The 23,607-nt window shown below is 53.5% G+C and overlaps 1 protein-coding gene across 2 annotated transcripts; it reads left to right on the top strand.

The window, feature by feature from the left end:
• Positions 1–5,378: 5,378 nt before the first annotated feature.
• Positions 5,379–23,298, top strand: RASSF5 (Ras association domain family member 5). Of its 2 annotated transcripts, XM_030465412.1 has the most exons (6): positions 5,379–5,733; positions 8,658–8,761; positions 18,108–18,221; positions 18,894–19,191; positions 19,512–19,627; positions 20,388–23,298. In XM_030465412.1, exons 1-6 carry the CDS (start codon positions 5,430–5,432, stop codon positions 20,538–20,540), a joined length of 1,089 nt encoding a protein of 362 aa, XP_030321272.1. In that variant the 5' UTR covers positions 5,379–5,429; the 3' UTR covers positions 20,541–23,298. The 2 variants fall into 2 exon arrangements, with proteins under 2 accessions (XP_030321272.1, XP_008498897.2); XM_008500675.2 differs by lacking the exons at positions 5,379–5,733; positions 8,658–8,761 and adding an exon at positions 12,192–12,478.
• The last annotated feature ends 309 nt before the right edge of the window (positions 23,299–23,607 follow it).

The following is a 23,607-nucleotide window of genomic DNA, read 5'->3' as shown; positions in this document are numbered from 1 at the left end:
GCTGTGTCGGGGCGGTGTCCACAGGGGATGCCAGAGCTGCCGTGGGGACGGAGCCCGGACACGGGGTGGGATGTGGCTGCGCTGAAGATGCTGGAGAAAAACCCAGATTCGTGCTTAGGGCCGGGGGATGCTGTACGCGCCCCTCCCCGATACCACAGAGGGGGGGATTCCCACGGGCGAGTGTGATGGGGGAGATCCCGGGGTGCGGGGAGGGAAGTCCCACGGAGAAGGGAAAGTTTCCTCGGGGAATGATCACACGGTGGGGGTGGATCCAGCGGCGATGGGTCCCTGGGGGAGCGGACCGGTTCCTCCGAGGGACCCCTCCCTTGTAGACCCCCCCAGAGGGCCGGTCCCGGTCCTTACCCCCCCCCCCCCTCCCCTCCCTGTCTCCTCCCCCCGGCCCGGTGCAAAGCGCCTGCGCTGCCCCATTCCCGCCCGGCGCTCCGAGCCCATGGCGGTGCCGGTTCTGGGGCTGTGCCCCCGCCCGCTGCCCCCCTCAGCTCCCGGCTCCATGCGCCGGCGGCTGCCGGGCCCCTCCGTCCCCTCAGATCCGATTTGCGGCCGCTCCCCGGGGAGCCCCGGGGGGGCCCGGGCTGCGCGGCGGCTGCGGCGGCGGGGGGGAGCCCAGCGGCTGCTCCCCGACGTGCGGAGCATCTTCGCGGCCCCGCGGGAACCGGCGGAACGCGGCCGGGGGCACCGCTTTGCTCCTCGGCCCCCGCGCCGAGGCTGGTGCGACCTGTGCGGAGAGGCGGTGCGGGAGCGAGCCCTGCGCTGCGACTGTGAGTGCTGCCTGCACCCCGCTCTTCCCGCACCCCTTGCCTTGCCCGCGTCTCTGCCCGGGCGGCTTCATCCCGCACTGCAGCCCCATCCCCTGCCTGCACCCCTCTCCTCCCGCATCTCTGCCCTAGAGCTTCATCCCGCACCCGTGCGCTGCCTGCACCCCTGCCCGCATATCCTGCCCTGGCTCTTCCTCCCGCACCGGACCCTCTCCCTCCCCTCCTCCCCGGTAATGGGATCCCAGACCCCCCGCCGGGATCTCCCGAATTTGCGGGGAGGGCTCCGCACCCTTCCGGGCTTCCTCTGGGGGGTCCCCAGGCGCTCCGGGCGCTGGATGGAGGAAGGGGACTGGGCGGGGTCTCCCCCAAAGGGGCCGGAAGGTGCGGCCGGGAGGATTTGGGAAAGGGAGCTTTTCCAGGAAAGAGGGGATAATGAGCTTGGGAAGGGATTGGCATCGGAGCAGGTCTGCGGGAGCAGGAAGGATTCGTGTTGGGAAAGCTTTACGGGGAGGTGTTAATTCCTCTAGGACACCTCGCACTGCCCAGAGTCCCGGGATAAGAGCGCTGGTGGCAGTGGGATTCAGTGGGACGTGTGTTCCCGGTGTCAGACCCACGCTGTATTCCTGCCTCTGCTCTGCAGGAGAGATGAAATCTTTCTATCGGGTGGGAGGGACTCAGAGAGGCCAAACGAGGTGACTCCGGCGGGGCCGTGCAGTGGCCCACGCTCCGTGTCCGGTGTCCCAAATCCCTGGAGTGCTGCTCTCGGGGTGGCTGTGTGGTCCTCGGGAAGGTGTCACCCGTGTTTCATGTTCTAGATGCCGGGGTGGGGAGGTGGGGGGCTATGGGGTGCTGGGCAGGGGGGGTCTGAGTCTCCCAGGCTGCGGGTGATGCGGGAGCGGGTGATGCGCTGGCAGCTCCGGCCCCGCAGGGTTCCTGCTGCAGCCTGTGTGCAAAGCTGTCTCTGTCCGGGTGGAGTTTGGGCTTCTGTGACTCGGGGATTTGCTGGATGGGGTCAGCTGAGCCTTGATTTTTGGCAGAAGTTGTTAAATGGCGATGCCATTCACCCCAGGCTTGTGAACGCAAGACCTAGGCGGGGGGGCATGTGGGGTGAGGGTGCCCTCTTTGGGGGTGCGGGGGGCACTTGGTGCACCATCAGTACTTGATGCTGATGGTTATTTGGGGTGAGAGGATGAGGTGTCCCAGCTGGCAGCTGCTGAGGAGGTTTCGCTTCTTGTTTGGGGGGGGGTTTCTTCATTTTGGGGGGGTTACTCCAGGCAACATCAGCCTCACCGGGGCAATCACCCCCTGGCTCAGCCCCTTCTGGTTCTGACGCTTGGTTTTTCTTAAATTATGAATCAATTAAATGTGGTGATTTGCACCCCGGGCTCTCCGTGCCTCCTGGTGTCCGTCTGGGAAGGAAGGGCAATGGGAGAGGAGGTGGCACCAGATGGCCCTGCTGCACGGCATTAAGGGTTTAGCGCTGATTGCTGTTAATTAAATGTAACCCAGCCCTCCCCACGGGGCCAGCACAACGTGACCCAGGAGTCCAGCGGGGCTGGGGAACTCGGTGAGTTGTTTGGGAGAGGGCGATGGAAGTGTTTGTGCTGCTGGGCTCTGCCTTGGCTCCTTCCTGGCCAAACCCCTCCGGAGGCAGCAAGGGTCGGGATGTGCCCTGGGGCTGGTGGCCCCGCTGTGCCTGTCCCAAAGGGGAATAAAGATGCTTAAAGAAATAGTGGGGGGGTTATCTGGAGAAAAACAAACTTTGCTGGGGCTCTTGCCTTTGCCCAGCCCCCCTGCAAAGCTGTCTCGGGGCTCATGTGTGAGGTGGGGTCCTGGGCTGTGTGTTTTGAAATCCTGTCGAGAAGAATTCACAGAGCTTTGAAGTGTTGCAAATATAAATATTTGTTTTGAGGGACTTCTCCCCTGGCAGGATTTTTTTTTTCCCCATTGTTATATTGAAACAAATCTTAAAGAACTGAATTTCCCTTTTCATTTCAGAGGAGAGTTGTTAGGACTGTGGGAGTAGTTCTGCCTCTAGAATTCCCCAACCAACCAGGCTGGGGCTGCAGGGTAGAGGGAAGCTTCAGTGGAAGTGCTCATAACTTCATCTGCATCCCCTCTCATCCTGGTAGCGTGTCCCCTTAATGATGCCCAAGAGCTGCAGACGGGGTGTGCTGGCCTCCCTTGCTGAATATTTTATTTTCTTCTGATGCAGAGTTGCTGCTTGTTTGCTTTTGACTTGCAGCCTGAGGGTGCTCAGGTTTAGTTTGTACAGTTTTGAGCTCCTTTTTTTTTTTTTTTTTTCATTTTTTTCAATTTATTTTTATTTCATTGTTTACACCAGATCTGGTCGTCTGTAATAAAATGTGAAAGTGGAATTTATTCCTTCATCCTCCCCAAAAGATCCACGTCCCATCCTGTCTGAGCTGTGGGCACGTGTGGGATGATGCCAGGCCCCAGCAAAGGGGAAACTTGAAGGTTTTGGGTCTGCCCAAAGGAGGCAGAGGGGGAGGGTGGGGAGGAGGAGGTGTTCCCACTGCTGGGCCAGGAGGGGCTTTTGCTCAGGTGCTTTTCATGGCAGACAGCAATGCCCTGAAATCCCCTCAGCTCCATTTCCCCTTTTTCCAGCAGCGTGGGGCCATCTTCCCAAGGCTGACGTGGGATATGTGTGCTGTGGTTCCTCTTCCATCCAGGGTCTGGGTGGAAGGGGTGAAGGCAGACACCCAGAAAGTCCCAAAAATGATCCCTGTGGGTGGCTTTCCCTGGGCACCTGGTGGGTTTAGGCTGTCCTGAGCTGCTGTGTGGCTCCAGAGCTCTTCCTGAGGTTTTTTTGCTCAGGTTCTGCCACTCAGCCTGCTGGGTCTTGGTTCTGCTGACCAAGGTGGTATCAGAATAGGAATCTGTTGGCTGAAGTGCTTCTTTGCAAGCAGATCACACCAGTTCTCCCTGCTCCCTGCTGGGCAGGTGGCTCTGAGGTTCTGCTTCCAGGGAAACCTCGGGGTGAGTCCAGCACCTGATGATCTGGGTGGCAAATGCAGCTGTACCTGATGTCAGATTTTGATCTGGAGCTCTTGCGACATGGACCTGGTTCAGTGAAACACTTCAGCCTGGCCCTGCCTCTGCTCTGAAGCCACTCTTATCTCTCCCAGCAGTTAATTCTGCACTGGGGTGCTGAATCAGGACCCATTTCCTTAAGGAGGAGGTTGGTTAAGCACTCCCCATTCCTCTCTCTGGTTTGTAGAGCAAACTCCAGCTCTAACATTACTGGTTCTCAAGTAGGTGTTTAAGATAATGAATTCCTTAGCAGGTGTGGACACTCTTAAAAAGCCCATCCCAGCCTTGCCAGGCTGAGGCCCTGCTCATGCCACTGGTGGTTTTTTCATGTTCCCTCCTTCTTCCAACACGTCCTCCCACGCTCTGTCCTTGTCTCTGTAAATAATAATTACCCCCAGCTCACAGGACCCACAGTGCTTTGCTTCCCTGTCCTATTTAGCTGGTCCAGACAGATTCCTGAGGTTTCTCCTGCTCCCAGGTGACTGGGGAAGGCTGGGATGGTGATGCTGGCCTGGCAGAGGTTGGATGAGGGCAGGGCGGGGTGCTGGGGTGCATCCCACCCCCCCGAGGTTCCCCAGGGCAGGGTGTTTGCTTCCCTGGGGGAGATGGAGGTGTGAGGAGCTCCAGTGACCTGCCCAGAGCTTGGAGACAAACTGCTGGAGCTCCTGGGGCAGTTCAGGGCTTCAGGGACATGTTTCTTGCTGCAGTCCAGTCCAGTGCCTTGGGAAGGATTTATGGAGGGAGATACCAGCCCAGGCTCCAGGTCTTGCTTCTCAGGTTAGTTTTGGGCTGTCCTTCCTCTCCCCCTGCTTGGTCCCTGGTTGAGTTCTTTGCTGGGCAGGGAGTGGGGAGCAGGGCCATGTGGAGCTGTAGGGCTGCTGGCTGGGGCAGGGAAGGGTGGAACAAGAAAGTCCCTGGTGGTGTTTAACTCATTCCTCATACTGCTCGGGGGGGACTTTTAGGGTTAGTTTAATTTCATGGTTGTTCCTCTCTGTCTAAAAGGCAGAAGGCATCGTGTGGGGAGAGCTGGGGTGTCTGCTGAGGATGCTGAGCAGAGGGGACAGTCCTGGGGGCAAGGGGATGCAGTGGCAGGTTTCAGACATGCTGCTCCACTCATCTTCATGTCCCAGCCCATCCATCATCCAACACCAGCTGGAGCAGTAACTGAGATGCTGTGAAAGGGCTGAGAAGTTGCTCTGAAACCCAGCTAACCCTGGGCAGAGCTAAATCAATATTACCCATCCACTGAATCTCAGTGTGTGCCTTTAACCTCTGATTAAACATTGGGGACTTTTTTTTTTTTTTTTTTTTCCTTAACCTTTAGAAGGCTGCAGGAGAAAAAACAGGGAAGTGAAGGGGGGGTATTGGGAAAAGCCCTCCCAGCACTCAGCTGGGTCCTGTGCTTTCTCTCTCTAATCTCTCCTGTTGGGTTGTTTTATCTTATCAAGCAAAAAGCCCCAGAAATAGAAAGTTTTCCGTGGTGAACAGGACAAGCCCAGAGATGCACAAGCTCTGTGCTGCTTGCTGCCTCACTGCTTGGAAAAAATTAAATAAATAACCCCAACCCCCCCTCCCTGTCAAACAGCAGCAAGGTTGTCAATGGACAATGTCAATGTTTTATCTCTGGGGGAGGAAAAGCCCCTCCTGGAAGCAGTAACCTGCACCCATCCACATTGCATCTCAGCAGCATTTGGTCTTCAAGAGCTGCTGGGCTCCCAGTGCCCCAGGAGCCACCAACCTCCCCTGGCAAGGATGACAGAAAGGGAAGCAGGGACAGGCACTTGCTTTGGGCTGGCAGCAAAGAGAATTCGCAAAATATTCAGGCATTTCCCCAAGTCCAAGTCTTGGTCTGAGGGATTCCAGCTGCTGAGGAGGCCGAGCAGGGAGGTCCTGCTGGTTGGAGGTAGGTGGGGGTGTAAATCAGTGTCTTTGGGGCTCTTTGGTGGCTGCTGCTGCTCCTTAGGGGATTCCTGGGGTGCTGCCCTGACCCTGCTGGTGATGCACGGCCCCAAGGGGTCCCATGAATGGCCCCAGAGGGTCCTGCTGGGCTGGCACAGGGTTGGGATGGAGATGATGTGGAGCTGGCACAGGGTTGGGATGCTCACCTGCTCCAGCAGGGCACTGCAGGGAAGGAAACTTTGTCTTTTGGTGAATAATGGCTCAAGAGCATCTGCCTGGCAGCTGGGGCTGAGCTCCAGCCCCTGTGAATGCTGCTGGGACCTCTCAGAGGGGTGACTGTCACCAGGAGGGTGTTGTCTGTCCTGAACAAGCAGAAATTGACCCTTGGGACTCCCCTGGGTCTGCAAAGGAGCTGAACCCAAACCTCCTGCTGTACCTTGCTGAGGTTTCTCAGGAGGGATGGGGCTGGGGAGGCCACTGGGGATGTCACTGGGGATGCCACATCCTGCAGCAGCCCTGAGCTCACCTGGAGTGACGTCAGGTGAGGGCAAACCCAAACCCCATGTGTAGCTCAAGTGGTGTCTAAAGGGGTGTGTGAGCTGGCTGAAGCATTCCAGGACCTGGAGGGAAAGCTGGGGAGAGGCTTTTGCCAGGGGCATGGAATGACAGGACAAAGGGAGAAGGTATTTCAAACTGAAAGAGGGGGGATTTAGACCCTTGGGCTTGGAGAGGGGGGAGGCTGGGGTGGGCAGGATGAGTGCAGTCCTATATTTAGGCATCCAGATGGGCATCTGTGTTGGGCTGTTTTACACTATCCAACTTTATCCCACTGGGAACCTTTATCTATGGAGAAAAGGAAATTCCTTTCAGCCCCCAAAGTTTTTCCCAGTGTTGTGATCGTATTCATTTATTTATCTTTTTTTAAGGAGCTGCCTTTCCAAGTGTTGTTTTATTTGACTTGAATGGAAATTATCTTCAAGTGTAAGTGGAGGCATCCTGCTCCTCTTGGCACACGTGTCACGTGGCTGCTTCCTAAAGCTGTGCTGGGTTTCTAAAATTAGTGTTCCCTGCTGGATCCTGAGTGATTAGGTCTGTTAATAGGTGAGGGTGACTAAGGAGGTGTCAGACTTTAATCCCATAAAGAGCTGCTTGGCCATAATGGGCCTGATCCGGGGGTGTGTTTGGGAGCTGTCATTTCCGTGGTCTGTATTCCAGACTTCTCAGCCCATTCCTCCCTCACCCAAGATGCTTGAACCTTCCCATCCCATCAGGAGGAGCTGCCCAAACCTGAAATCCTGGACCTGAGAGGCAGGAGGGATTTTCCAGTGGTGCCAGATGCTCAGGTGAACCTGCAACTGGAGCATCTTCAACTTGGCACCTCCAGCAGGGAGCTGGCACACGTCCCCCATTGTCTCTCCAGTTGTTGGAAAGGTCATGCATTAAATTACCAGCTAACTGGGTGGCTGAGCATAATTAGGGGGAAAAATATAGGCAAGTGTCAGTGCTTTCCCCCAGGCTTCCTTCAGACAACTGGCTTGGAATGGGAGACTGACAGGCAGCTCCTGCAGGATGCTGCTGAGTGAGAAATCATTTCCCTGCTTCCCATGATGTTTCCCCCCCCCAGGCATCAGCTCCCCCTCAGCCATCCTGGGGCATTCCCACCTGTGAGTGCCCAGCAGGGCACAAACCCTCTTTCCAGGGATATATATTCCTTTTTTTTTTTTCCTGCAGGCCCCAGATATTCAAAACCAATGACCTGGAAAAAAAAAAAAGAAAAAAGAAAAAAAGGAAAAGGGGGATTTTTTTTTTTTCTTTCCAAGCTCACTGGCTTGGAGCAGGCACTCAGTTGGCTCCTTCAGTTGAGTGAATTCTCTTGCCTGGGTTTTAGGGTAATTTTTATTTCAGGTCAGTGACAGCTCTGGAATTTCGGGTAGTGTAAATAGTAGATTTAATGCTGTTTGTACAGCAGTTAAAAATTAAAAGGCTCAGCAGGGCCTTTAAAGGGGCAGGAGGTGCTTGGCTGGAGGCAGGAGAGCACGGAGAAGCCAGAGAAAGGGCTGGGGGGTGATAGCCACCCAGTGTCCCCAGTGATGTCCCCCAGCTGATGGATGGAGGTGGCTGTTCCATGGGCTGGGAATGAGCAGGGAGGACCCTGTGCCCACAGAGCTGAAACCTGGGTGCTGTGGGGTTGTCTGTGCAGTTTTATTTCATGTCTTATGGCAGGAGGGGTCAGCACCCAAAGGAAACAAGCTCTATATAGTACTGATAGCACCTGGGCAGCCTCTGCTGGGGCTCAGGATGAGTCCCTGGCCTCTCCAGGGGTGGCTTTTGGACAAAATCTGGTGGTAGATCCATGACTTCATCACTGTAACTGCCCCTTGGAGTGGTCAGATGCTGTGACCTTAAATAGTTGGACTTTTGTCTAACACAAGGATGGGGTTTTTCCCTCCTGATGTTGGAAGATTATTCCCTTGGGAGGCAGCCAAGCTTTTGCTGGAGGTGACACCTGGGGGCAGAGCTGGGGAGGGCTGTCCCTGTCACTTGGTGGGACTGGGGCATGTTCTTTACTCTGTGTGTGAAGGTGGCAGCAGAGGAGGGGAAGCAGCAGTGTGCAAGGCAGGAACTGCTGCTCCTGCTGGAGCATTGCAGGGAAATGCAGGGTTCCCAGGCAGAGGCTGTGGGAGCAATTTTTTCCCCTGGATGAGGTATTCTGGTGCCCATCCCTGCCTGCAGGAGTGTGCCTGAACGGGATGTGTTGGACAGGGGCATCTTAGGGGTCTTTTTAACAGTGACGATTCCGTGTCTGTGTGTGCCAGGCTGGCAGCTCTGCCCGTGGCACCATCCTGCAGGAATTCTGTCCCTTCCCTGGGTTCCCTCACTGCTCCTCAGTCCTCAGGGGGTCTGACTGTCTCCTTTCTCCCCTGGCAGACTGCAGGTACACGTGTCACCAGGAATGCTGCAGCCTCATCCAGCTGGATTGTCACCAGGGACAGCCCTCACCTGAGAGCACCCTCCTGCCACCCTGCAGCCAGGTACACGGGGGAGGGGGCTTGGGGTGGTCAGCACCCTCCTGGTGTTGAATCTCCTGCAGATTCCTTGCTCCCAAAGGGTTTTATGTGAGGGGGGAGATGCTGTCAGAGACATCAGGGTCCTGCACTGGACCCACTGGTGTCACACACTGTGTACATCTCACCTGGATGTCCTGGTGTGATGGAGGTTGTGCACATGGGCATCCCCCACCCCAAAAACCTTCCTGTGGATCCATGGAATGCTCAAAACACTGGGAGCAGAGCAGAGGGGGAGAAACATCCCCTGGGGATGTTGGCATCCTGGCCACGTCCTGCTGCCTGCACATGGGGGGGTGAAACCTGCTTTAAATTGTGTCCCAGCACCTTCTGCAAAGTGCTTGGAGAGAAGCAGGCAAGGGGAATTTCTCCTGCACCTTTGGCTGGGCATGAGAGGGGGTTTTGCAAGGAGCTCCAGTTTAATAGCCTTGATTTAAGAGTTTCAGTAGTCCTGGGGGGATTGAGACTCTTCAATCTCTATTAGGGCTGTGCAGTAATCCCCAGAGCTCCTCCGGAAGGTTTAGCACTTTGCTTAATCCCCCCCGAGTGTCCCATGGAGTCTGTGGTGCTGGGCCAGGCTGGATGGGGCTGCCTGAGCTGAGGTGTAAAATCCTTAATGCTGGAAGCTTAAAACATTGCTTAGAAACCTGCCCCAAAGGGATCTGGCTTGCACAGAGCCTTCCCAATCCTTATCTGCTTTTTAAAAACTGTGTTCTCTCCTTCATTCTTAACTCTGCCTTCCCATTCCTCCTCCTGGAGGACCTTGTGGCAAGTTGGAAGTGGAGGTTGTGGGGTTTCTGTTGGGTAGAGGAGGAGCCAGCAGTGGGGTTTGGTTGCTCCCTGTGCTTTGCTCCAGTCTGAAGCATTTATAGAATCACAGAATCGTGTAGAATTTGCTGTGCTCATCATCCTTGGGAAGAAATTCCATGATTCTATGAAAATTCTGTGTAATTGCTGCTTGCTTGGAAGGAAACGGTCAGGATGGAACCTGGAGGTAGATGAGATTTATCCTATAAATTATGCATTACAAAAGGACTCAAAATGGATTCCCCACTGAGCCTGGAGGTATTTGAATAAGGGTGTGAAGCCAGATTTTTGTGTGTTCACAGCTCCTTCAGGTGCTGCTGGGCTTCCCTCAGCAGCAGGAGGAAAACTGGGGGTTTTTAGAACCATTAGAAAAGCTTGTTCCATCCTCAGGGTCTGAACAGCACCTGGGGGTTATTGATGGTCCTAATAATGAAGAGGGAGGCTGTGATTTGGGGCAATTCATCACTCTGACACATCTCTGGGGTGATCCCCTGGAGAGGCACACAATAATCTCTGATGACAGCAGCAAAAAGGAACCCATAGCATCATCCTGGTCGTGATCCTGGTCCTGATCCTGGTCAGGGATTGTTCCCCTGAACCCTGCACACAGCAAAGTGCAGTTGGGAGTCCCAGTAAAGGAACTGGGGGGGGCTCAAGGGGAAATCACTGCAATAGAGCTCCCTTCTCATTTGTGGGTAATGGATAATCAAGGGGGAAAAAAAAAAAAAAATCATGTTTATTTGATCTGAGCGTGTACACAGCCAGGTCCCTGGAGTGTTGGCCAAGCAGGTTTTGCTGCTCAGGACGAGGAGGATGGAGGGAAAACTGTTCCAGAAAGAGACCCACAGGGAGCCTGAACACCCTGGGAAGGGAAAAAAAGGGGATTGCTTACTGAAAACATCAGAAACTTAATAGCTTCCATAGTTGGAAGTCATTAAGTGGAATTGTCAAATGTAAGCAGACAGAAGCCTCAGAGAAACAGCTACTTCAGTGTCACTTGGTTAAGTGCTGTTACTTTGTCATTCCCAGCATTAATCATTTGGGATTTGATCCACTGAAGTACTTGAGCACCTTACACTTGGGTTCCAGATTGTCCATACACTGCTGGAGCTGGCAAAAGCTGCCAAATTATTTGGTTTGGGTTTTTTGCTTGGTTGGTGGGTTGGTTTTTCACAGGGCTGATCTCCCCAGCAGATGGACCAGAGTGGGGAAGTGAATTCTCCTTGGAAAAGCCCATGGGGCAGCACCATGGGAATGCCTGGAATGCCTCCAGCTGGCACGGAGCTGCCTGCACGCCATTCCCACTGGGAAAAACTGGGGGCTGAGGCTTCCATGAAGCCTGTGCCATTCACCAGCCCAACACTTGCTTTCTCCTGGTGTTGCACATGCTCAATTTAAGCTGCTTTCTCCTCTAAATATAGGCTGCTGGAGCTGAGGTTTGTGCTGCTCGGAGGGGAGCTTGTTTATTTGCCATGTTACCAGTTGCTTTGTAAAGGTGCCATTTGGGTCCTTGCCACTTTCTTGGAGATGCAGATGTTGTGTCCTTGACTTCCCGGGTTGTATTCACCCGGGCTGCTGCCTGGTGGGTGTGGAACCATCCAAAGCTTGTAGCAATTTGAGTCCTTCAGCTATGAGATAGAGAGAGAAGGGTCTGGAACACGAGCTGCAATTTATCGAGAAGGGAAGAGGTTTTCCTGGGTGGCTGGAGGGGTTTGTGAGGATTTTGGAGCCCTTTTGGACCATCTGAAGGAGCCCTGTGACCTGAAGGAGGGAATGATGACCCCATTTTACAGGGGTGATGTGCTGGTTGGTCCTCCTGTCCTTGGCAAGATGGGAAGTGGAGCCCAAAGCTCCCCGTGCTTGCTGGTCTGGGGTGACAATGGCCCTTAGTGATGGTGACATTCGTGTCCTGAAAGTGACATGAAGGGCTGACATAACACAGCCACCAGGGCACTTGCTGCACTCCTCATATGAACATCTGCTGGCATTTTGTAGCCCTCCATCCCATCTGGGTTCTCCCCACTCCTCCCTTCCCATTTTAACCCACCTGGAGTGGGGGCATCTCCCAAAACCCGGGGCATTTCCTTGGGCAGCAACCAAAGCTGCCTCAGGGCTGCCAAAATCGCTGTAAAATCAGCTGTGGAGTGGAGAAGCACCCACTCTGCAGGGCCCAGGGGCTCCTGGCACCCTGAGGCCACATCCCCACCAAATTCCCCCCTTTCCCCAGCACCTCTGGGCAGCCCGGTGGGGCTGGGCTGGCAGCAGATGCAGCAAACGCGGGCTGTGGATTTTTGGGTAGCAAAAAGGGTGCTGGGGGATGAGCAGGCAGTGGGCAGGCTCAACACCTCGGTGTCGGCATCAATAATTTTGCAAGAGGAAGCGTCGGGGGCTGCTCTGCCGGGGCAGGAAGGGGAGGGAGGGAGGGACGGGAGGAGGTGATGCTGCAGCTGGGGTGCTGAGGTTCTGGGGTGCCGGGGTTCTGGGGTACCAGGAGCGGGAGCACAGCAGCAGCTCTGCCCTTTCCATGCTGCGCAGGGAAGGGGGGGTGGAGGAGGAGAGGGAAGGGTTACCCAGCACGGCTGCCTGGTAAAGAGAAATAACTGGGCTGGCTCCGGAGGATGAGCAGAGGGAGCTGGTGCAGAGAGGCTCCGGCGAGCTGAGGATGTGAGAGCGAGCTGGGTGCTGGGCTGGGAGCCGGAGAGGGAGGGGACCACCGATGGTCACCGCTCTTCCCCCCGAGCCTCTCGCCTCTGCTGGGCTCCCCGGACCTGCAGCATGAGCAGCGGGTACTGCAGCTTGGATGAAGACCTGGAGGATTGCTTTTTCACGGCAAAAACCTCTTTTTTCCGGAGCGCGCCCAACAAGGTCCCTACCAAGGTAACAGCTCCAAAAAACTCGTGAGAGAGGATGTGCTGGGGGGGTCTTTGGGGGGTTTGCTGGGAGATATCGATGTTCTTGCACGTTTGGCTGCAGGTGTTGCCGAAATAAGGAGGGGGGGGGGGGGCTCTGTCTGCCCCTCGAAGGCTCCCGTGGGGGGGGCTGTGCTGCTGCGGGGATTTTTCAGCCGTGTCTCAACCTTTCCCGTGGTGGGTTTGCTCTTTCCTGGGGATCCACGGTGGAGGAGCCGACCCCAAATGTGTCCTTTGAAGCTGTGGTGGTGGTTGGGGTGAGGGGAGAAGGGGAGCAGCCATGGGCAGGGGTCGGGGTTCGGCCTCGGAAAATACGTGGTGCTGGTGGAAATTGCACCTGTGGGGGGATGAGGAGAGGGGAAAGTTGTGGGATTAATTTAATCTGTGAATTTATTGATCCGGTGATGAATCTGGCCCTTTTTTGGGTGCATGTGTCTGGCTTGGAGGAGGACTGAGCTCTTGGCTGGGCAGTGTTGAGGTTTCTGTGTGTATACACTGTGTATATACACTGATAATGCTGCTTCATGGGGGTTTAAGTCTTTATTAAAAAAAAAAAAAATCAAAACATTCATGTCATAAACTTTGGGGCACCAACCAGAACTGAGCACAAAAGGAGAAGGCTCTGCAGAGGAAGTGGGGGTTTTGCTCAGGAACTGGGGCCCAGCAATGGCTCCAGAGATGAGATCTGGCCTGGGGAGCAGCTTTTGCACTTGAGAAATTCCCCTGTAGAGCAGCAGCAGCAGCAGGGCCACGATCCCTTTGGGCTCTGCAGTACCTGCACACCCTGAGCTCCAATCCCTCGGTCCCTGGGGTTCAGCTTTTTGCAGCTGGGGGGCTGAGGGGCTTCCCTGCAGCCCTGGGGTAGGGGAAGAGTTGAAATCAAGTGGTTGTTTTATTGTAATTTATTTTAATTTCTTTGAAGAACCCTTCCCTGGGGTTTGAGGTGGGATATTCCCTGCCTGCCAGCAGCTCCCTCTCTCTGCTGAACCACACGGGCTGCTGGTTTTTAAATGTCATTTGATGATTCATTTGTGGAGGAGCTGTAAGAGGGTTGGGTGTTGGTGTGACAGGCTCTGCAAGCCCTGGTCTAACGCTGTGCTTTTTGAGCCTGGGCACTGCAGATCCATGGTTCCCATTCCAAATTTGCCTTGTTCCTCTCCTCCCCCAGAGCTCTCCCTCCTTGGAGATGGGTTGGGTGCTCCCAGGGCTCCTTTTCACCTGTATCCTCACCTGGATGTGGGCAGCACAGCTGGTGGAGAAGATGAAACCTTTGAGGAGTTTGGTGTTATGGGGAGGAAATGGTTCCTGTGCATGAAAAAACCAAACCAAACCAAACAAACCCCAGCACAACAAACCCACACGGAAAATCTGCTGCTCATGCAGCTGATGTTGTGTAATGGGGCTGTGTGTGGAGGTGTGGGGTCCTTGCATGTCTCTGGCTGGGGGTGGAAACCTCCCCTCATTGGGGAAGGTTTTGGGGGTTTCATGGTGTGCCCAGGTCCTGCAGGAGGGTGAGGATTGGACCTCAACTCTGGATGGAGTTTGCCCTGGAGTGTGGTGGGGGGGAGGTGGAGGTGATGATGCTGGGCTGGATGGTGGCTGGAGGGGAGGATGTCCCTGGGGAGCAGTCAGGGAAGCAGAGGGACAAGTGACAGGCACAGCCTCAAAGTGGACAACATCTGCCTTGGGGTTTCCTTCACCCCCTGTCCCTTCTTTTTTTACCTGGTATCTCCCTTCTTGAGATGGGGAACATTTCCACCACCACAGTCGCCGTGTTTCACCCCCAACCATGGCACCTGCTTGTGGGTACATGCAACAAAACCATCATCTGAGATGCCAAAGGGAGGTAACCTGCTGGGTGTGTTTGGGAACAGCAGTGGTGTCTGTCCTGGGATGCCCAGGAATGATTCCCAAGCCCGGGATACACGGTGTGCTCAGCACTGGGAGCTGCCAGCCCCTGGGCATTCCCTGTGCTGGGCAGGATAAGATCAGTTTGGGTGACTTAGGGAGATGTGTCTGAAATAACCTGGAAAACAACCTCTCTGGAGGAAATGTGTCATGTGGGGTAGGAGGAGACAGAGAGGCCATAGAGGGATTTTATCACTGTGCTGAGAGAACTGATTTTTCTGCTTGCAAGGACAGCATTAGTCTGAGGAGCCTCTTTCTAGGAATTCTGTGATTCCTTTTTTTATTTTTTTTATTTTCAGAACCAGCAGCAGAATCCCTCTGCCTTAGCCAGGCACTGCTGCAGATCTCAGATGTGGCCTCATCCCTGCAGCTCTGGTACTTGGGGTTTTCGTGACTCCTCAGCTGAGGTGTTCAGTGCCTCCAAGTGGGATTGCTGAAAACTCTGCAGAATTGGTGGTTTCAGCCCTGGTTTGAGCAGTGGCTGCTGGGGGAGCTGGCTTGGAGGAGGTCAGGGGCAGGTTTCTGAGCAAGAAGAGAAATCAACAAACCAGCATAAAGGCTGCAGCCAGTAACTGGCCAGTTCTGGGAGGAACCAAGGGGTTTCTGCAGAGCTGGAGGGGATCTTGCTCCTTATCCAACCCCTGCTTGGGTTTTGAGCATCCCCAGGGATCTGTCTGTGTCCCCCAGGGATGTGTGTGTCCCCCAGGGGGACAAAGAGGACACAGCTCTGCCTGAGGCAGTGTCGAGGAGATGCAGGAGGCAGAGCCATGGAGCATCCCAGGGTCCTGTCCCTGTCCCCTTATTTCTGTCACTGGGGGAGCACAGAGTGGTTACCAACCCAGCCTGGACTCAGGGGTGGCCCTAGGGAACCTCTCCTGGGGGGGAAGAGGCTTCTCCTGGCCCTGCAAGCTCCTGGGGGTCAGTGGATCCCCCTGATGGGGCTGGGGTCTCACCAAGGGTCTCTGTGCACACAGGTGATGGGTTGGTCAGGGACCTCATGGGGTCTCATCCAGCCCAGACCCCCTGAGATGGAGCTCCCTGGGGGGACCTGCTCAGCTCAGCTCCCTGAGCAAGGCTGTGGCAGGAAAAAATGGTTTCTAAGTGAAATCTCCATGGCAATCAAAACACTTTTCCTGCCTCTCACCTCTCAGAAATGCAGCAGCCCTCCTCCTCCCCTCCTCTGGAGATGCTCTGCTTGCCTCTCTTTCTTTCACCTTGCCCTCTGAACCCCAAAGTCAAGTGCAGCATCTCATCTGAACTGCTCAAAGGGAGGGGAGCATCTTGTTTGGTTGGTTTGGGCTTTTTCAAACCTGTTTTATGATTTATTTATTTTTTTCCTTCCATGTGTTCATGTTCAGGGTGAAGGAGGGGACTTTGGGTGTTTCTCAGGGATGGGGATCTCCCAGCTCTCTGGTGGCTGTGATTGGGATGTGCTGCCCCAGCTGACCCCACACCTGGATTTTACAGTTCTGAGCTCCCAGACCTCCTGTTTCTGGCTCAGATTTGGTGGTCCCAGGGTGATTCCCCTCTGCACCACAGTTCCCTGGCCAAGAGTGCTTGGACACACTTCTCCAGTCTTTTTTTTCTGATGATTTAAGACAAATCTTTCCCCAGTAAGTGGAAGAATTTAGGATTGGATACCCTGAGGTGCAAAACCCCTTGGGAAGAGTTCTTGAACTCCTGGTGAAACCTGACCATGGGAGGAGCCAAAGGGGGAGGCTGGGCAGTGGTTTTGGGAATGTAAATCATCACAATGTTGGGAATTGTCACTTTTTTTTGTGAGTGCAAACTGTCCCAGCCCTGCTGATGGAAGATGGGGATGGATCTGTGCCTGAGCACACCAGGCAGGACTTGGCCACTCTTGCCTCCAGCTTGTTGCCAGGAATGTAGGATAATGTTGGGCCAAACCCATCTCCACTGTTCTGCTGTTCAAATTCCTCAGCTAAAGAGCTGGTGAGAAAAATGGGCTGGGGGCCAGGGGCAGGGACACTCAGGGTCTCTGAGGCTGGGAGGAAACAGCCCTGGCTCTCAGGAGCATCTCAGGAGCAGTGGATTGGGGGAGCTCCTGGCTCCCACCTGGAGCTGCTGTTCCCAGCAGAGAGGAGAGGAGAGAGCTGCTCCTTTGCTGGTTTTAAAGAGGTTTTTAAGCTGGGGGGTGACTTCTGCAAGGTGAGATGCAGTGGGAAGGCTGTGGGAAGGATGCTCTTTAGCTGGATGTGTCTCTCCTGGCAATCCTACAAACCCATCAATGGAAAAATTTGCCGTGGAGGCTTCACTGTTGCCTTTCTTGGCTCAGAATCCCTCTTTTGAGTATGGTTCTGTAGCCATGAGTGTCCCTGGGTTCTTTTACCTCCCCCTTAACAGCCCGGGGCTCATCAGCTGAGTGGTGGGTTGCAAAGGGGAGGCAACTGGGGTGGGTAACTGGGGTGGATGGCAGCTGTCCCAGCCCCAGGCCATGGGCATTGTGCATCACAGCCTCTTCCCAGGACACTTTCCTGGGCAGCTTTTATCCTGCCAAGCATTAGCCTGAGTGCCAGATGAGTCCTTCCTTACAATTGATGTCTCTTACAATGGAGATGTAGCTTAGGGCTGGGGAGGAGCTTTGCAGCAGGCAGTGATGGGGGGTGGGGGGGGTGGACATGTGGACATGGGCAGGGTCACCCTGCTGTCACCCCAGCCCCCCCTGGCTTGATCTTGTGCAGCCCATGGGTGTTGGGATGTCACTGGAGGCCACAGGAGGTCGTGTGGCAGCTTCCCAGGGGATGGGGAACCCCTCAGCTCCAGGATTTCAGTGATTCCTGCAAGCTGGGAGCAGTGGGGGAGCTCTGATCCCCTTCTGCATCAGGCTGGGAGCTGAAGCAGCCTGGCAGCTCCGAGCCCATCCACACTTTTCCTCCCAGTTGCAGGGGAGAGTGGTGGGATGGGGATGTGCTGGTTTTGCAGGTGGGTTCCAGACCCTCTGGGGTGCTGTCCCATGGCCAGGCCACCCCCAGGGGACATGGTTCCAGGCAGCAGTGGGTGGCAGGGGTTGGGACAGGCAGAGCTCTCAAGCTGTTGTTTTTTGTGAGCAGCTTCTTTCCTCCTGTCCCCCTCCAACAGGAAATGTGGCAAGGGTTTATGGTTAGCAGCTTCTGTTTCTCCTTCCTTCAGTCACCATTGCATGTTTTGCACCAGAAACTTTGCAAAACCAGAGGTCTGGCTGGATGGGTGAGGAGCAAGATGTTGCTGCTCTGATTCTGTGTGATGGAAGGAGCCCCTCATCCCCTCCCTGGGCTGCCCTGGGCTGCTGGGGGGGATGCTGGGCTGGCTCTGGTCCCACTCCTGAGGGGTTTGTGGCTGTGAGACAGAAAAACAGAGTCCCCAGCTTTGGGGACAGTGTGGTCACCACTACTTGGGGCACAGCCTAGCAGCTGCTGGCAGAGCTGGGAGGTTCTGTGCCTCAGTTTCCCACTAACTGGAGGGTTTTGTGCTCCCATCTGCTGCCTGTGATGGGTGTAGAGAGATGGCTTGGGGCAGGGAGGTGACATTGTGGCACTTCTTGGCTGTAGGGACCATCTCCAGCCTTGCTGGTGTCAGCTCAGGACCTGGGCAGCTTCATTGCTCCTGCATCTCCCAAGAAAAAGCAGAGCTGGGGAGGTGCAGGGCTGCCTGACCCGAGAAGCAGCTGAAGTTCTCACTTCTGATTTCAGAATGTAACACAAACTGTAGAAGAGGAAAAACCCGAGCCTCCCACCATCCAGGAGATCAAGCAGAAAATTGAAAAATACAATGCAAAGGTTACAAACTGCCTGCTGATGAAACTGGTATGTACTGGGGGGGATTTTAGGTGATACGCAGCAAACCCTGTGCTGGTGTCTGGGCTGCAGGGGAGGCATCACCCAGGCAGGAGGATTTGTGGCTGTGGAGATGTTTGTGTCTCCCCAGCACTGAGGGGGATCCTGTGGCTTGTTCCTGCCTGGGTGTGTGGAGGGAATTTCTGCAGCCAGGTTTGCTGCTTCACCTTTGCAGTTTTGCAGAGCTGGGGGAGTAAGGGATGTGCTGTGAGATTCAATCCTCAAATGAGGATTTATTACATGGAGATGTGAGAACCTGTAAGCAGGGACTAAACCCAGGAGGAATAGGGTCGGGAGATGCTGCTGAACACAAGAGGTGGAGACCTTCCCAGAGCCTGACTTCATTGCAACTACAAGTGGAATGGTTTCCAGAATGACTTGTAGCAGTGTTGGTCTGAAGATGAGGTCTCACAGACAGGAAGGGATGAGTCACAAGGAGCAAATCAGCAGTGACTAACCCAAAATGCCTGCTACTTTTTACCCCATTAACAAGAAACCCTCAAACCCCCCACCCCCGGTGGTGGTACCTACAGCGTGGAAAATCCCACAGACACCCCACAACCTGCAGGGCTGAAACCCTTGCTAATGGGGGTGGGTCTGGCAAAGCTCCCCAGAGCCTGAACCCTCTCTCTTGTCCTCCAGAATGATGATGGGACATACACTGGGTTCATCAAGGTCCACTTGAAGCTGCGTCGCCCCGTGACGGTCCCGGCAGGGATCCGGCCCCAGTCCATCTATGATGCCCTCAAAGAGGTGAACCTGGCTGAGATGACAGCCAAAAGAACCTCCTTCTACCTGCCCCTGGATGCCATCAAGCAGCTCCACATCAGCAGCACGACCACGGTGAGCGAGGTGATCCAGGGGCTGCTGAAGAAGTTCCTGGTGGTGGATAATCCCCAGAAGTTTGCGCTGTTCAAGGAGATGCGGAAGGATGGGCAAGGTGAGGCCAGGCCCTGAGCAGGTCACTCGCTGGTTGCTGTGACAAAAACATCACCAAAATGCTCCTCCAGGACTCAGTGGTCCCAAATGGCAAATCCATACAGGGCCTGAGCTCCAGGGGAGGTGATGCTGCTCCTGGGGAATTGGTTTTCAGAAGGGGCTGAAGTTCCCCAAGACCCAACAGAGATGTTCAGGGGTCTCCAGGGCACTCAGCTGTTTCCACTCTGATCCTAAGCAGCACAAAGTGGTTTTACCTCCTCCAATTGACCTCCTGAGCCTTCCTCTTGCCCTGGCAGTCACGGGTTGTCTCTCTCCTTGCAGTTCTCCTCCAGAAGCTCCTTCTGAGCGAGTACCCCCTGTACCTCCGGCTCCTGGCGGGTCCCGACACGGATGTGCTCAGCTTTGTGCTGAAGGAGAATGAAACTGGGGAAGTTGAGGTTTGTTGGTGGCTTTTCCCTTTGGATTTCACGTGGAGGTTTGGTGGGGGCAGCACGGGTGGAAGTGATGGAACCAAACAAGGCTGCTCCCCTCTGGTGGGGCTGGGTTTGCCATAGAAACTTTCCTCCAGACTTGTTAAGGACTGGTTGTACCTTACTTTAAAAAGCAAGCAAATAAATGAAGAGATCATTTATTGCTCCTCAAGGAGATTAGATTTTGAGATTAAAAAAAAAAAAATAAATCTAAACAAGCTGTGAAAAAACTGCTGAGGTCAGTAATGCTGGCCAAGCCATAATCTGTTTACAGAACCAAGCAACCCCATCCCAGAGTTAATCCTCAATAATTAGATCAGCTAAATGCTGCTCTAAGTCGTTTTGGTAACTTTGCAGGAAAATAGAGAACTGGCTCCTGCTGGGACCTTGCTCCCCATTTGTAAGGAGAAGTGCAGGTGAATGCTGCACCAATTACTCCCAGAATATATTCCAGTTCCTTAGGGAGCTGTGGCATCTCTTGCAGTGGGAGCTTGAATTCATCTGAGTATAGATAATTCCTATGAAATCTGGAGGCTCAGGGGCTCAGGACTGGGATGGGGCCATAGCCCATTGTCCCCTCTCTCTCACCACACGAGGTTGTGAGATCAAGCTGCTGTTTAAATGTCTTTTATTGTTCCTCTTCACAGACCCAGGGACCAAACCAAACCAAACCAGTCAGGTGAATGGTGTGTGCTTACTTTTCCCTCTGTTTCTGCTGTTTCTGCAGTGGGATGCATTCTCCATCCCAGAGCTACAGAACTTCTTGATGATTCTGGACAAAGAAGAAAAGGACAAAATCCAGCAAGTGCAGAGGAAGTATGAGAAGTTTAAACAGAAACTGCAACAGACCTTGAAAGAGGCCAGAGGCAAGCCTGGATAGCTCTGCAGGAGGCACTGGGCAGCAGACTAAGCTAAATATCATTTTTTAAATGAAAAGACACTTCTCAGGACACCTTATAGTGGTCACTCTCCCTCTTCATCCTTCCATTAAGGACTGGCTCCCAGCAGCCCTAAAATCAACGTTGACTTCTTCTGGAACCTCTTACCCCAGGACCAGAGCCAAAGAAGAGGAAACCTGTTAGAAAACTGCTCCTCAGCACCCTAGACAAACACAGCTGCTGGGGCCCTTTTCAGCTCTGCCATCTGATGGAGAAGCTTGGAGGAAAAGCCTGAGTGTTAAACCCCAGAGGGGCATCTCCTGGCTTACGTTTTGAGCAGGGTCACTCTTACTGCTCACACTCTTCCCAGGCACTTGCTTCTTTTCTGGAGTCTCCTGGAGATCTCATTTTGGAAATGGGGCACAGGAGGCAGCAGAGGAGGAGGAGGAGGAGGAGGATGCACCAAACCCTGGGGGTGCTGCAGCTCCAGCCCATGTCTGGTCCAGGGCTCAGGTAGCCAGGGAAATGTCAGGTTTGCCAAGGCAACACCCCAACAGGCTGTTAGTGAGGATTACTGAAACTTGCTTATATTTGAAGTCATCCAGTTTGATTCCAGTTAATTCCCAGTTTTGAAAACTGATGGGAATTAAAGCAAGGAGCCCTGATGCTTGCCTGAGCTGGCCAGTGATTTACCAGTTTTCTGCTCTGGAGGATTCGGGATCTGCTTCAACAAATTCTGTTTGCAAAGTGATAAGATGATGGCTGGGGCATGGGCTGATGGTTCAGTACTGAACATTTCACAATCCTTACCCAACAGACCAGCCCAGCAAAGCCCAAATCCCTCTTTCCCAACTCAGATTCCTTTGGAGCTACCAACAGCTCTGGCAACGAGGGAGAGGAGCTCCAGCCCAGGTCAGGGGATGGATGAGTGCCCAGAACATGGGCTGCCTGGGGGGGAAAACCTCTGAGCACCAGGAGGAGCCAGGGCAGGGTTGGCTTTGGGTGCTTTCCCACCACCTCTCACCCACTCCTGGCCCTCAGATCCCATCCTCTCCCTCCCTGTCTCCCTCTCCCTGCTCCCCCCACTCACATTTGGTGCTCTGCCTGCAAGGTCTCCAGGTTTTGCTCTCTACGTGGAGCCAGGAGGGGAGAATCAGTCTCTCCCTCCCCTTCTCTCAGGGCTCCCACTGTCCCTGATGGGTGCCCTGTGCATCCTTCCAAGAAAAACAAAACAAAAAAATCCTTGAGCTGGAGCATCAGGTACTGCCAGGACCCGTGTTTACTCTCAGTGCTTTGTACCAAGCACTGCTCAGCCAGGGTCACCTCTCGCTCTGTTTACACAGGACAAAGAGAAGGAGGAAATGGAATATTGACACTGGTCGGGTTGTGCTGGAGCCTGTGAAGGGGCTGTTCGTGTACTTGGGGAACCAGCAGGTCCTGCTGAGCTCCTGGCCCCACCTGCCCCAGGTGGGGGGATGCAGGGGGTTACTGGGTGACAGCTACCACGATGTGGAAGAGTCCAAAATTTACCTCAGTGCCTTTTTTTTCTTTTTTTTTTTCTTTTTTTTTTTTTTTCTTCTTCCTGAAGTGTGAAGACTTTGAGTTTGGGCTAAGGAGGAAGTTGGAAGGGACTTCTGTAGAGACACCTTGTCAGCTCTGTCCCTGTTCCCTTCTGGCTGCTCCATCTGTAGAGGGACAAGGAATTTTGTCTCTTTGAGGGTGACTGCTTGGCATTTATTTTTTTCCCCCCTCCCTGGATTTATACTTGAGTATGTTTGGTTCTAAACCCTTAAGAGAGTGACTGCATCACTTAAACCCTCAGTCTGTATAAATGCCACTTTCTTCTGCAAGCTTCTTCCCAGCTCCTGTTGTGGTTGGTGGTGTCCAAGGGTTTGCTCACAGGGACTCCTGGCTCTACTCCACACCTCAGTGACCTTTCCAAGGTGGTGACAGCCCAAACTCAGCAGTGATTTCCATGCTCTGGGGCTGTTTGTTCATTTACAAGAATACTTCTTACTTCACTCTGCACTCGTGAAGTCATTTAAATAATATTTATCTGGTGCTTTCAGTTGTGGAAGCCCTGGGTGAATCCTTGTGCACTGTACATCAGTTCTGAGAAGTGAGATCCTTGTTTTTAAATCTTTCTGGCTAAAAGTTGCAAGGAATTCCTTTTTTTGTTGTTGTTTTCCTACTGGTTTTTGGTGACTGTCTCCCTCTCCCCTCCTGGAACCCAGCATGTCTTTGACATTTAGTAGAAGGCATGGCTTCTTATGCAATTACTGTGAATGCTGCTGAAAAATCTCCTGCAAAGGGGAGGGCTGGTTATTTTTTTTTTTTTTAATTATTATTTTGATTCAAGATGCAGGGGCATTCAAGGAATTGGGAGATCTTGAAACTCAAGGTCTCAACAGGTTGACCTGTGTGTAGAAGAGGAGTAGAGGCCCCTTCCTTAAGCTCAGAATATGTTGGCAGTGCCTTGGGTTGGTAAGTTGTCTGCCTAGTTCCTGTGAATTTATTTTTCATGGCTATTGTAAAAGATGTAAAATAATGTGTATAGAATGGAATAGTAAAGCTTCTATGGCAAAGTGAAATGCATTTTTGCAATGCTGTAATTTATTTTTACTACTCCCCAGTAATTCTATGGCATTTTTAAAAAATGTCCCACTTCCAGCTTTTTTGAGGGTTCTGAAACTGCTTGTTAAGATGCAGAGAGTGTAAAAAAAAAGACAATGATAATAAAACTGTCAGTAATTAAAGGAATCTCTTCTACTTCTTTTTCTGGCGCCCTCCAATGGAGCTTTCATGCATTAAGGGAAAACAGAGGCATCTCTCCAGAAGCAAATTTAAATTTCTTGACCCTACTGTAAAGTGTCTGAGCTTCAGTTCAAGTGGTGCAGAACATCTCCTCCTGTGAAACCTGACCAAAGTGTTCCATTAATCTTCCCTTAATATCTTAGCTGGATTTGACAGAACTGCTGCTCATGTCTGCCTGGGATAAATTAGTTAATGGCATATGTGAAAATGTATTTATAAACCATAAAAATCCAGCTAGCAGAGTTCAGTCTAAGT

Source organism: Calypte anna, chromosome 26 (assembly GCF_003957555.1).
Source record: "Calypte anna isolate BGI_N300 chromosome 26, bCalAnn1_v1.p, whole genome shotgun sequence".
In the NCBI taxonomy this organism is placed as follows: domain Eukaryota; kingdom Metazoa; phylum Chordata; class Aves; order Apodiformes; family Trochilidae; genus Calypte; species Calypte anna.
Note: the sequence above shows the minus strand (reverse complement) of the source record. Positions and strands in the feature narration are given on the sequence as shown.

Excerpts from the sequence above, each read along its gene's own strand:
- RASSF5 (XM_030465412.1), top strand. The coding sequence starts at position 5,430 with ATGGACAATGTCAATGTTTTATCTCTGGGGGAGGAAAAGCCCCTCCTG. Across the intron at positions 5,734-8,657 it reads GGAGGTCCTGCTGGTTGGAG|ACTGCAGGTACACGTGTCAC; the intron begins GTAGGTGGGGGT and ends CTCCCCTGGCAG. Across the intron at positions 19,192-19,511 it reads GATGCGGAAGGATGGGCAAG|TTCTCCTCCAGAAGCTCCTT; the intron begins GTGAGGCCAGGC and ends CTCTCCTTGCAG.